The sequence below is a fragment of the Parasteatoda tepidariorum genome, chromosome 6, assembly GCF_043381705.1.
Source record: "Parasteatoda tepidariorum isolate YZ-2023 chromosome 6, CAS_Ptep_4.0, whole genome shotgun sequence".
Taxonomy (NCBI): domain Eukaryota; kingdom Metazoa; phylum Arthropoda; class Arachnida; order Araneae; family Theridiidae; genus Parasteatoda; species Parasteatoda tepidariorum.
In genome coordinates this window covers 713,367-728,165 of record NC_092209.1, presented here as the reverse complement: position 1 = coordinate 728,165, position 14,799 = coordinate 713,367, and the positions used below count along the sequence as shown (strand labels likewise).

Here is a 14,799-nt window from a genome sequence, read left to right as displayed (position 1 = left end):
GTTTTGTAGAAATGTTTTTTCATAACATTAGTTTTGAATAACACATAAGTAAAAGTTGTACATGTTCTATGCAAATTTTGAATCTATATTTTTTAAACAAAATATTAGGGATTCTTATATTATTTTCAAAACATTCCTATAATTTCTTAAATGAATTCCTATATTTCCTATTATATTTTTGATCTGAGTCACTTCTAGGCCTGCATAAAGTGAAATTTAGGTTCAAGCTTGTTGCTTTTTCTAGAGGAGTAACATACCTTTTTGTATAACTTTTTAAATATTTTTTTAAGGAGTAGATAGTAGAAAAATTCGATGGAAAATTATCTCTGCAGAAAAAAAAAATATACTTGAAAAAAGATGGTGTGGAATGTTGTGTGAAAAGTGAATTATTGCTAATACAATATAGTTTGATTTATAACAAATATGCTAGTTCTTTCAAAATTTGTGAAAATCAAATAAATTTTATTGTGTTAAATAAAAAATTGTTTTAAAAAAATTTTAATATACAAAATATAATTTCGAAAAATATTTTGAAAGAGTCATTATAACTGAAAGAAAATTGGGGAAATTTCAAATGTAAAAGGCTGTGTTCTTTGGAAATATTAGGCTTTGATAATTTTCTGCATCCCTAAGTTTTCAACTAATAATAATTTAGGATCATTAAAAAATAGAATATGTTTTTGTTATTTTTCTTAACACAATAAAGCTTTAAGCGTGTCAATATGTTTATTATGCAGCATTAAACATATAAATTAATTTTAAATTATGTTCTTTTATATAAGTATTGTATTTTAAAAATATTAGAATCAATGAAAACAAACTGTAAACATACTATGAAAATTTGCTTCTGCAAATAACAGAAGGAAAAAAGTCTAAAAATAAAATTTAGAAAAAAACATCATTCCTAGTTATGCTTTTGATTGTAGCAAGCATTATGTGCAGGGTGGCTTCTATATACTGTAACACTCCGAGAAATAGTAGTTAATTTTAATTATTTGGTTTAAACAAATTATTTATTTTTGTTCCTGTGCAGGGCACTCTCTATACGTGCGGATGATTTTTGTTTGAAGCAAAATATTTAAATATTTAAAGAATGGAATCTAAAAGGTTGATGGTCCGCAGATTTTCTGCAGGTTGCATCTTTAAGCAATTAATATCTCTTCGGTTTAATAAAACATTTTTATATGAAATTATAAATCAATTATTTGATTCTAACATGAGTAATGTTAAACGGAGGTCTGATCGTACATGCTCAGTTTGAACAAGAAGCGCATTAAAATAATTCGTGCAAGAAAAAGAAGAAATCAATAAAGTTCTACTAATAAAATGGTTATAGAAAAGAACGTGAGTCATAAAACTATACAAATTATATTAAATAAAGACCTGAGTTTTGCCCTTATCACAAAAGAAAAATTTTAAGGTTTGACTACTGCACAAAAAATTACAAAGATGTAAGAAGTTGTTGAACCAGCACAGTAGCAAAAGTTTTGATAGAATAATCGTTCCTGATGAGAAAATATTTTGCTGAGAACAAAGTTGAAGCCTAAAATTAATGTTGTATATTCAGCAACCATCGATGATATACTTGATATTATTCAGACAGTACATTGCTTTCAGAAAAAGATTTCTGTAGTGGTTTTTAACTGCACTGTAAAATAATGGAGAATTTTCTCTGAAATTCATGAATAAAGTGTAAAAATCAATGCTGAATATTACAAAAAGGAAGTATTGGCTACACATTTATTGCCAATTGCTGACAGATTAGATATTTCAGCACGAATCTGCACCATTCCATTGCACTGAACCAAAACAACACTGGCTTGGCTTCATGTCGATTGCCGGTAGTTTATCAAGCAATAATATAATCCACCTTCTTCACCGGATTTAAATCCTTTAGACTAATGTTTTGGGGAGATTTTGGAGTCTAAAGTTAAGCACAGGAGTTTGGACTTTCTCAGGGCTTCTTTATTGCTTGAATGGGACAAATTACCTCTTAAAATGCTTCATACTGCCATCAGCGAAAGTCTCAAGCAATCATCTTTAGTGGTCAATAAAGGTAGTAGCTGGTTTGAATAAAAAAATTTCAAGGTAAACGTCCATTAATAGTGTCATCATATTTGTATATTTTGCATTTTCTATTTCATTTATCTGTGCAAAAAATGATTTGTTACAGTGTTTTGTATCCACCTTGTATTTATGATTGCTACAATGAACAAGATTATAAAACGGAGAAACTTTTGATCTTAATTTGCTCTATAATTGCATTTTTTAAATAGTTTTAAAAACTATCTAAACAAAGGATGATGGTCTGTGTTGAAGAATTTTTAGAAACATCATGACTTTAAATTTACTTACATTAATTATTTTATAATTACATTTTAGTACAAGAGCACGTAAACTTTTAAAAATTACATATCACATTCAATTGAAGTAGCAGACTCACATTAGCAATCCAACTCAAGGTTAAAAAGATTTTTATAGAAAAATGTTCTGGTTTTCCTTTGGTTATCTTTAAATTAAAAATATTTTTGCAGTTAATAGAAACAAGAGTTTTTTAAGATTTTATCTCTTAAAGGGAACGAGTTTTTTTTTTTTTTTTTTCTTTTTTTTTTAAGAAAAAAAAACTGTTAGGTTTAAACCAACCAACCCTAATTTTCAACTGTCGTTTTATGCATTAATCTGTTTTATATATACCATTCTGCGGTATTTAGCTATCTTTCTCTAGCCAGGGGTCTGTCCAGACATTTTGTGAAAGGTCCGGCTTTTGTAAAATTGAAAAAAAATTACTCGTAATATGTGAATATAAAATAAACGTTAAGTCACATTTCTTCTACCAGGATCCTGCTTTTATGTATTTGAACAAATAGGGTGCTGTTATTTCAAAAAACTTTTTCAAGAAGTTTTTAAATTGTAAATAGATACAAGATTATTCTCAACACTGTTAAATTATAATAAAAAGAAATTACATTTTCAAAAATAAACAGCAACTGCTGCTTCTAAATTAGAGATGCAACATACAAATATTTGATATTTACTGCTGAACGCAGAATATTCATTTCGGACGAACAATGGAAGAAGCGTCTACCAAATACAAAACTTAATTCATTTACATCCATCTTTCTGTTTTCCTCTCTGGGAGGGTTTATTCGATTTACAAAACAATGAAGATAAAAAAATTTGTGAAGGGTCCAATTAAAAGAAAAATTATTTTGTAAAGGGTCCGTTTTTATAAAAATATATTTTGTGAAAGCTCTGTTAACGGACCCAAATTTCTTCTAAACAGACCCCTGCTAGCGCTTCGCCAATGAAGCTACTTTTGTTTACAATGTTCATGTGAAATTTCACAAAGTTAACAGATCTGATTATAAGTTGACATTCCCCCTACTCTAGCTTTCGAAAATGTTTCAACCTATATTCAAACATTTACTGTTGTTTATCTTCTAATATTTTTTGCACTACACTTAAGTTTTTTAAAGAAAAATCTAAGGTTTCAAGTAATTTATGAAGTTTGATACCTAATCTTCTATGTAAATCAGAAATGTATCTATCATAAATGGGAATTAAAAAAATAAAACATTGAGAATTTATTAGGCATTTTTTAAACTAATCTTGCTTTATTATTTACTTTTTCTTCAATTCTTTAATTTATTGTTTTCTTATCTATCCGAATACAGTTACACTCATAAACAAGGGGAACTGTTTTATAATTAAGAAGCATTTCTCATTAATTAAATGCTTTACCTATTCCCTTGCATTACTTGAATGCATCAGTTTGTCTTACAAGAGAAATAAAATAACATTACTTGATGATACTTTTTATGCAAAATATTATGAAGTTAACTAATGTTTTTTTCCTTAATTCAATTATTTGTGTATAACCTATGGTAGAGAATGTTAACCAGTCAACCTAACTATTGAGTATTACCAAATGATTTGATATTCAACTAAAGGGGTTGAATAGTTGTGCTTCTGTAATGAAGGTTATTTACATTGAAGGAATCTAGTCTATTTATTGGCCATATTTTTACAAAGCAATTTCTTCTTGTCTCTCTGTAGGAAGATTGCATTGATGAGGGAGAGGAGGAGAGTGTGATCTATGAGTTGAGTGGTGTTGTTTCTGTAGTGCTTGATCTTCAAGAGAATGGTCGTGACAACATAGTGACCTGCATCAAAGTGAGTCCACCCGCACATCAGCGGCACAAGGGAAGTCCCTGTTACCAATGGTATCTCTTCAATGATTTTTACATTGTACCTATATCTCCTGTAAGTATTTTATCTATTCTTGAATAAAATATGAGTTTTATTTCAATTCTAAAAAAATTCATCTAACAAAATTATTAAGCATTATTGGGTAATTCTCCCTACAAGCCGCAGTTTACTGAACTGGCACAAAAATCTAATATCATACAATAAATTGATAATTTTTTTTTAAAAAAAAGTTTAATTATTACCATCATTGTTAGCTTTTTAAAGTGATTTTACACTAGTTTTAACAATTGTATATGTTTAAAAATATATGTTGAGTTCCAAACTGTCATTTTCTTGTCATGCAATATTTTCAATAATTACTTGCTTTAAAACTGCACTTTGCAATTTTCTCTATCTAATGTTTCCTTTCTAACTGTTAAGGGCATTTCTGGAGTATTTGCACAAGGAATAATTTCCAAAATACTTTGTCGAAATATGTTTTTCAGACAATCATTTGTGTGCCTCACGAAAATATGTCATTTTCTTGGAAAGTTACTTTCATTTCTCTATAAACTTTATAAATGACGCTAGCGTTAATTATTTCTTTTAAATGTATGATTACTAAGTCATTTCAACAGTTTAAGAAAAAAATCCATTGAAAGAGATTAACGGAGCCTAACGGGACACATACATCCCAAGCAAATTTCAAAAAAATCTTTTGGAACAGAAACACTTCTCTGTCTAATGGAGACTTTCCCACCAGTCCTGCCAATATTTTGGAAGGTATTTTCCTTTACAGAACATAGATGGCACTACCGTACATAATGCTGCCCTACTCATAGTTTATGCTACCAAAATTGTTCTGTTGTAAAGAAAAAAACTCTTCGTGAAAGGGTTAAAAAGCAAGTATGTTATCATCTTCATGCTTTCTCTATATCACACTATTCAGTCTGAGTTCTTTTAGAAAATTTTGTTGTCAATAACATAACTCTCTGGCCTGAAAGTAGAAAAATATGGAAACAATCTAATGTTATCATTATTGTATACCAGGAAATAATTCTCTGCTGTTTATAAGGTATTAATTCTAGTTACATATTTGAATATTTTAAAAAATAAACTATTCTGAAGAATTTTAATTAAAAATTTTTTTGCTTCTTATTTTCTGGGAATTACCCATATGTAAGCTTTAAATAAAAATAAAAAGTATTGTAAAAAAAATAACCCCCATTGTTTTTATTTATTTGTGGCATTGATTTTATGGATTTGTTATTTATGTAATTTAAATTGTACCCAAGTAAATGAGCATCAAAAGTTGAATATTTGGTTTGATGTACCTGATACAAAACCCAATTCTTCAGCACATAAAAAGTTTTTTACGATTTTGTATGCCCATTGATAATATGAGAAAAGTATAACAAATTAAAAAGGAAATAACTTAAGATTTATGGGTGTAAAAAAAGCATTAAAAGCATTCTTTCTAAATATATTTAAATCATTCCAGTTTAATAATTGCTAAAAATTACTCTTAATATATATATATATATATATATATNTTTATATATATATATGCACACACAAATGATAAAGAAGTTAAAAATTAAGCAGCTGAGTTTTCATTATGTTAGTTGTTTATATGAATAACAATATAAATGTATTTAAAAATAATGTAGACAAGTAAGTAAATTATTATGCTCAAAACGAAAATTAGGACTTTATGCTCATTCAAGAAAAGTAGTTAAAAGATGTTTTGCTTCCTTTGCTAAAACTTTTCTCATTAAGCAATTTATCAGCTCTGTCACGAAATTTAAATTAACTGCAGATTGTGATAATTATGCATCCAACTACATTTTTATAAAAATCCAGCACCAAGAAAAAAAACTTGCACTTGATTGTTACAAGTTAACTTACTCTGATTATTCTTAACTGACAGGCAGTTTTGAAGTAAGAACCATGTTTAACTGCACATTTTAATTCTTTAAAAAAATAAAAATGTAGCAACTGGTGTCAGCAGCCAATCTTTGTAAAAATTATTTTCAAAATTTATTTAGATTGTCCAGTTGTAATACATTTACAATTGAATTGAGAAAAACATAACAGAAATATTGTATTAAATCTTATAGTTTTGTATGTATAACTGTATATTATAATAAATATAGCTAAGCTAATTTTTGATATCGCTCCCCCTCGTTGAATTTTTTAAAATATAAATGCATATTTGTATTTTTAAATTTTTTTTTTAATTCTAGCAAGAAGCTGTCTATTTGGATTTTGAATGGAAAATTCCTTGTGTACTATATTTTTCAAGAAAAAATTTAAATAGTCGACATAATTTGCAAGGTAAAAAAATGTTTGAGCTGCTATTTTTAAAAGTGGAAGGATATTTAAGAGTCAAAAATAATTTATTTCTTATTACAATTTTAGGAATCACTATTGTATTTTAAAATTTAATCACATTATAGTTTTAAAAACAAAGACCCAAAATGCTTGACCTTTGCCAGTATTTTTAAATTTATTCTAACTCTTAGTAACCTTAAATCTCTCAATGTATTAAAAATTGGACTTATTCCTCTGTCAAAAATAATCAATTCGAGTTGAAAGATATTGATTTTATATACTAAGGAAAATAAAATATTGTATAGTACAATATTTTTTAAATTTTAGTATATATATATATAAACTAAACTCAGTGGCGTGACAGCCCTTAGAGAGCCAATTCCTACTGTGCCCATATCAGTTTTCTTCTTGACCTTTGGGCTTATATATATATATAAACTTCTGTTAATAAAATCACTCTCTGTCAAAACAGAATCTATCAGAGCATATTAAAATAGTAATTTAAAATATTCATTATTGCCATTTTATAAAAACAAACCTATGGAGAGTATATGTGTTTCAAAAAGGAGCAATAAAAATTATAATTTTCTTGTTAAAATATTTAGAATTTCCTTCCTTTTTAAGTTTTGGTGGACTTGAAACGCATAGATAAATTCCGGTCTATAACGCACAAACGGGGGATTGAAGCTGCAGGTGTTGATTAAATTTTTTGATGAAATTAAAAGGTCTGAGTTAATAAAAAAAAATGAAACAGGGAGTTGGAATGTAAATTGGCTTTATCAGGAAAGTTCTCGAATATGCCCATTATTATCATTCAATGTCAAAGATAATCACTCACAGTTAAGATTTAATGAAGCAGCCACAGTAGAATTAGAAAAATGATCATATGTAAATGAACTAAAGTATAAATTGAATTTTATTAGATATTAATGAGATAAATCATATACATTTGATCAAAATTACATTAGTTTTTTTATCAAAAAGAAAAGAAAACCAGAATATCTATGAAAAATTTCAAATCACTTCATGATTATGTTATATTGTAATTCACCTATAAATAAAATAATTTTAATATACCGATAAATAAATTAATTATAAATAAATGTCTACATTATTACATTCTTTTCAAGTTTAATTTGTTAATTAGCTGCACACCTAAGTGACAGGATTTGAGTATCAATGGAAATTTGCAATGTGTTTAAATTAATCTTTTACACTCAAGGAAATTTACTAAAATTTTTGCAAAACAGTGTCGAATTTTTTATTTAAAATTCTGCTAATCAAGTTACAATAAGTCTGTTTTTTTTTCTTTTAAAAAACTTTTCAATAGATTAAAAATGGAGGCCCATGTTTAATGAAAATATAATGTGTAAAACTGTTGAATTAAATTATGAATGTAGCAATTAATTTAATATTTGTTGTATTAGTAACTTTCCAAAGTGTAGACATACCGGCTTATAAGGTCAGACACTTTATATAACCAAATTATATATACTGAATTAGTCATTAATTAGTGATGTCTTTTTATTTCATTTTTGTCTGAGTAATAGTATTTCACTTAACTGGGAATGCTTATAACGCTATTTTACAATCTGTACAGCAAAAGAAAATGGAGCAAGCTTTTGTGCTGAGTACTAGTTGAAATCTGTCTGGGAAGGTGAGAGATAAGTTCTGTAGCATCGACTGAAATCGAATCAAGGATCTTTTGATCCTTATCTACCATGGAAGAGGTTACACACCTCCGACCAGAGTAAAGAATTCGGCTGCAGACCCAAAGACCATTGCAGGTCTGCAGACCATTTGATTCCAGACATATTTATTTGGAATATGTGTCAATCTTTTAATTTACTCCTTAAATTTTATTTTTATTTATATTAAAATTGGGAAAGTAATAAAAAAAAAACTTTTTTCTATCTTTGCTGCAAGTATTGAAATACTATTTTTATTGGTGTTAGAAATTTAATCTTTTCAATATCAGATAATATTTTATGTGAAAAATTTATGTATTCATCTGAAATAATTTAAAAAAAGCATAACATTACAAAATAATTCTTTTTGTTATAGTTACTAATTACTTTAATTTAAACTGGCATTTATATAAATTATGTTTCTTAAAATAGTCTATTGGGAATTCAAACGATTTAAAATATTCAATGCTTGACCTCAAAAAAAAATTCTAAAAATATGATCTAAATAAATAATTAAAATCTGATTTTAATCAAAAATATTTGAATTTTGTAAGAATAAATCATGATTTTCTGTCTTGCCATGTTATTGCATAATCTAACTTAATACTTCTGTGTGATCTGTAAGAACAAACATACATTTTCTATTATCTTTTAATGTAATGCTGTTTTTCACAGTTTACAATCCTATTGCACAACAAGTGTTTAGGGACGACGTGTCTCTGGCTTCTCAAACAGGTCACATAACGTTCACACCACTCTCAGTTGAGGAAGAGCACCAGCCATCTGGACAACTCATCGCTATGGATGCAGAATTCGTCACTCTCAATCAAGTAATGAAGAATTACTTATTAACAATGTAAAATCCTCGACAGAAAACAGTTAAAAAGTTTTTTAAGTATTTAAAAATGAATTTCCAAAGCAAAATTGTTGATAAAGCATTTTTTATGATTAATTGAAGATGAAGTTAGTGTATATTTTGTTACCTATGAGCTCAAATGTGTTTACCGGTTTTTCTTGGTTTAATTAAAAACTTCCATAGTTTTTTGTGTACTTTGGGAAATTCTTAAAATTTAGAAAAATTGTTCGAAAAGGGATTCTTATCAAATTAAATTTTTTAACTCATATTATTGCTTGTCTGTGTATTCAAATAAGAATTACTGATCAATAATGAAGTAAGTCTTATTTACATTGATTTTAAATCATTTAAAATTCTAAGTTTTTTTACATTCAAATTTCTTCATTTTTAAATTACTTACAAAATATGTTAGTACTTTGTATCTGAAATAAATGGAATATTTGTTGCTATTTTGATGCTCAGGGCTGATTGTGCTCCGGAAAAAATCCGGATTTCCAGATTTTTCGCTAACAGTGATCCGGAAGTTTCCGGAGATCGAAGGTCCAGACGTTTCAAAAAATCATTGATCACAGAAGTTTCCGGAAATCAAATTTTCAAAAGTGGAACTTAAAAACACAATTTATTTTGTTTGTAAGGGAGAGCCAGATACATTTTTTATCAGTAAATAGTTATAATCATAAACTCAAGAAAGTAAGACATATTTGTAAATTTTAATTACTTCTCCTAGAAAAACCTAGTTTAAATTTTTTTCAATTGAAATTTTTTTTTTTTAAACTCGGGAAATTTTCCGGAATTTTAACTTGGGCTCACAATCACCCCTGGATGTTTAAATTATGCATCAAAAGTCAAAATTATAAATTTGAAAATACAATCAACATTAAAAAGTCCATTCAATGTCAATTATAAATAGAAAGTATTGCAAATAATTTTAATGTTAGATTATGAAGTTTGTTTCTTATTGACTTTAAAAATCCTTAAATTCCTTGTGGATAGGTAAACTTTTTTAAGATATTCATAATATTTCTTGAAGTCTAATGTATTTCTTTCTTTCTTCTCATATTTTTAGCTATGTATTTCACTCAAATTATTTTTAAATAAAAGAAAATGCTATTTAATTGCAATATACAAATATTCATGAATTTTCTATAATTCAAAATATTGCTGAAAGTCTTATTTTTGCTTTGAAATCAAATATTATTTCTGTAAGATTTGATGACTGATTTTCAAAATATCTTACCTATTTTGATATGTTTTGCTCGAAATATTTTATTGAAAATGTAAGATTCTAGTGCATTAATTCGTTTAGGAAGAAGCAGAAATACGAAGTGACGGAACAAGATCTACCATAAGACCATCACAGCTCTCAGTTGCAAGAATCTCTTGTGTGAGAGGGTAAAGTTTTCATTTTACGTATTCTTATTATTCTGGTTGCTGTTATCAACTTTTTATGTACATATATGGGCCAGTATTTTTGTCTTAACATTTATTTGGAACCTTGCAGGATGTCCTGTAAATGTTGCAACATTCATAGGACACCCTGCATGTTTGCGACAGAACCTACACTTCTATTTATCTAATTGATTAATTGATTTAATTTATTTTTTCTATTAATTATCGTAAAAAATTGCATTCAAATAGGCTCAGAAGTAGCTGTTTTATCATATTTTTGATGATTTGAATATTTATTATGATTTGGCGAGCGCTTCCAGTTAGTAGCCAAATCATTTAACTACAATAAAACATCTAATGCTAGACCTATTTGAATGCAGTTTTCAATTATAGTTATTAGAAAAAATAAAATTTAGATAAATAAAAGTACTCGTTTAAAGGCACACAATGAACAGGCCTGCGTTTCTGGTGATGGGTTTCTATGTTCCCTTTTTCCCCATTTATGAGCACCTTTTTATTTACTATGATGTGCTTTGATGTTCATAAAGAGTGACCAAGGACTACTAAAATTTTCTGAAATGTTGTTAACATTTGTTCTTTACATTTGCCATTAAGTTTAAAACTTATAACTAGTTATAAATATATTTATAAATAAAAAAAAATGAAAATAAATTGGAATTTCCCTTTTCTTGAATTTACTCCAGGCATTTCAAATTTTTAGTAAAATGAAAAAATACATAGAATATTATGTAATTTTCCAAAACAAAATGTTTTTTCACAAAAAAAATACCGCTAAAGGCTATTAACTGTATCAAATTTGTCTAACTTTGAATTATTGACTGTCTATCTGACTATATAATAAATTCTTTCTTCAAAAAGTATTAAAATTCTCTCTATGAAAATTATATGAAACATTCAGCAAGATAAATTCAAAATAAGTCCTAATGGCAAAAGTGTTTGAGTATTTTGAAAATTTTTGTATCAACGTACTTGTAATACAGAATCAAATATCCAGTAAAGCTATACCAGGCATGGCAAATAACTCTGTTGTTCTAGATTTCAAAAAATGCTAATAAAGTTCTTGAATATAGTCAAAATTACTTGTTTCAACCAAACAATTTCGTTAAAATGGCCTATTTTTGAGGTTGAAAAAGATATGCCTCTTCCAGAAAAAATTTTTTTTTAAAGTATTTCCTTCATAATTCTTGCATTTTATTAGGTTTTTTTTAATCTTATTTAATAGTTAAATCTGCATATTTTGAAATGTTGAAAATAGTTTATGAGTGTTATTTTCTGATTTAGTTTTATTTTTTAATAGTGAAGGTCCACTAGAAGGAGTTCCTTTCATTGACGATTACATATCTACTCAGGAGCAGGTATTGTTATTACTTTTTTTAATCTCACCATAAGCAGTGGTATCCAATTTCTTTGGATACTGAACCCTAAATAATCGACCTTCTTCCGGCGGTACCCCAATTTTATAAACTACGTAAATAAAGACAATTGTGTTCAAATTACTATAAAAAGATTACTTTATTTTGATTTATAGACTTTTTATCTATAATAATAAGATGAAGAGTGTGTGTATCGTTCTTATTACTCCAGAACCATTAGTGTCAGCATCCCAAAATTTAGGCAGTGGACGAAAAGGGCAATTTCAGACCCAATCCTAAAATTGGTTCAAAATTTTTAATTAGATTGTTTGGGAGAGTCATGTAAAAAAGACAATTTTTTCATTGGCTTAGAATTTGCATCATTCAAATAAATTAAAATGCAAACTATTTTCTCTCTTCCAGATATTTTAGCGATAGCATGAGTAATGTATGTGTGCTTATTGCTCTTATTAATACAAAAGAAAGCCTTATTGGAATCATTACATTATTAATAAACCAATGTAAAAATATTAAAGAGTCTACTGAAAGTTCTTTTATATTTTTTCATTGGTTATGGCAGATAAACTCAATGATCATCATAAATATCATAGCATTAGCTTATTAGGTGACCAAATTAGTATTTCTAAGGTTATTTAAACCCACATATTTATTCTGTTTTTATGCTTTTAAAATGTGAATCTATAAAACTAAATAATTTGAAATCAACAGTAATTAAAATAAAAAATTTATGTATTGAAAAGCAAAATTAATGTTAAAAAAGTATGAATTTGTGATAAGTGAAATGTAAAAAATTGCCATACTTTTGTTGACGTTAATGATGCTTGATTAAATTTGTTATTAGGTGATAATTTAATTAGAAACTACATGTTCTAGGAAGCAAAATTATTGAAAAAAAAGTACTTAATCTTTTAGGAGAACCGTGAAAAATCCCTATACTATTATTGATTACAATAAAGTAAGGTTTAATTAATTTTGGTAATATGTGCTGTGTACTATTAAGCTAAATTAATAGAAAAATTGTGCTAATTCGTTTAGGAGAAATGTAAAAATCGTCATATTATTGATGCAAATGATGCATCAGTTAAAGTTCAGTTAATTTTTTTTATTTAAAAAGAGCGGTGTGAAATATTGTTGTAATTTTTTATAAATGCATTTCCTTTTCATTATTGTTTGAAAAATTACATTTTTATAGAAAAGAAATATAATTAATTTTTCTCTATTTGGCATTTTACTTTAAATATTTTTATAAAAGCAGTCAAAATGATGAGTAAATAATTTATTAGTGATATAATTTGCAGATTTCAAAAATGTTTTAAAAAAACTGTTTAAAAAAAAAGTCTTAACTTTTGGATCCCCTTTAACTATTAAATGAAACCCTAGGTTTCTGCAGAACATCATTTGGAAATGGCTGCGTTATAATACTAATGGAAAATGTAAAAATACCACAATAACTACCTTGAAATAGATTCCTTTAAAAACAATTCTATCCATTAAGTTTTGACTAAACTTTAACAATGTCCCATATTTTTTTCTTTTTTTTTATTAAAAATTAATCTTAGTTTTTTTAAATTATGAAATTTCTTTAATTTTGAAGATTTATTACTAAAATATAAACCCTTAAAGATTTTTTTTAATCCTTTATGTATTTTCATTGAAACTTATTTTTATTGTTTTTTTTATTTTTTATTAAGTATGAATTATAGTTTGTATACTTTTTCAAATTGTATTTACTATAGGAACTAAAATGAAAAAAAGAAAATCAGAATTAAAATATGTAAATTTTCAATAAAAATTCAAATGTATGCAATTGAGATTTCAAAAACCTTTATTTTTTTTCTGGTTTATGATAGATTAAAAATTAATTATAAAACTAGCGTGGATACAAATAAAACAAACCTCAGTTGTAGTGGTTAGAGCAGGGGTCGCCAAACTTTTTTGATCATCGACCCCCATATAATTCTTCGAAATCTCCATCGACCCCCGCCAAAGTAATTTTCTGTTAATTAAAATAAAACAATATTAGATACTGTGTTTGTACATTTACTTTATGATTTTAAACATTTATTAAAGTAATCGTACATTGTGTAACAATAGTTTCATGAAAAATATATTAATATTGAAATTTAAATACCTTATTATTAAATAATAAGTAATTATGCATAAGTAGATATAATAAGTAAAGTAACTAAAGATTTACTGCTTCTTGATCAATGAGATGGGTGTGCCTGGTGTTTTTTTGCAAGGTTCGCTATATTGGGTTCAAAATTGGTCAATTTTAATTTTCGTCAAAATTGGTCAATTTTGTAATTTTCGTAAAAAAATACAAAGTGTGCTATAGTTTTGTCGCGGGCTGTACTAATCCATATTATTAATGCTTACCTTCTTTTTTGTGCATTGATAATTAAAATTGATATCTAAACCAAACGAATGGTTTTATCGAAACAATAACTAATTATCCAAAACTATAAAAGTTTTAATAATGACACTGCAAATATTCAACACAGTTTGCAAAGATAGCTGAAACTGCGTATGATATTTGCATTTGTAACGTCAATGCTCGTCACACGTGACATTTGGACAAGCGCACATATGCATATGACTTATAAACTGCGCTGAGTTCGTGCCACTGCGCGGTGGTACGTAAATACTTGTTTCACCCCAATAAATATACGTTTATTAATTTATGTTTTATAAAGAAACTGATATTGAGTCAATTATAAAAAAAAATCACAAATTTCACATACTTAATTAGGTATGTGTGATTTGCGTATTGAGAACTGTTTTTTTTTTTTCGATCCACAATTGACCCTTCCGATTCGGATCGACCCCCATTCGTCCCCCTGTCTCAGATCGACCCCCGCTTTGGTTAAATAGACCCCTGGGGGTCTATATAGACCACTTTGGCGACCTCTGGGTTAGAGAAATGAAGAATGTAAGAAGAAAATACAAA

At 27.1% G+C, this 14,799-nt stretch overlaps 1 protein-coding gene across 9 annotated transcripts in view; it reads left to right on the top strand.

Annotated features, from left to right (window-relative positions):
* Positions 1 to 14,799, top strand: part of LOC107437029 (PAN2-PAN3 deadenylation complex catalytic subunit PAN2) — a 106,065-nt gene that overhangs the window by 80,622 nt on the left and 10,644 nt on the right. For all 9 annotated transcript variants that reach the window (XR_011636882.1, XM_043042777.2, XM_043042772.2 and 6 more), the window contains 5 exons: positions 4,057 to 4,263; positions 6,435 to 6,525; positions 8,886 to 9,040; positions 10,373 to 10,458; positions 11,774 to 11,831. Coding sequence is in view for 8 of the 9 variants with exons in the window: in XM_043042777.2 (XP_042898711.1) it covers positions 4,057 to 4,263; positions 6,435 to 6,525; positions 8,886 to 9,040; positions 10,373 to 10,458; positions 11,774 to 11,831 (597 nt within the window). In the remaining variant the exon portion in view is untranslated. The remainder of the gene's footprint in view (positions 1 to 4,056; positions 4,264 to 6,434; positions 6,526 to 8,885; positions 9,041 to 10,372; positions 10,459 to 11,773; positions 11,832 to 14,799) is intronic.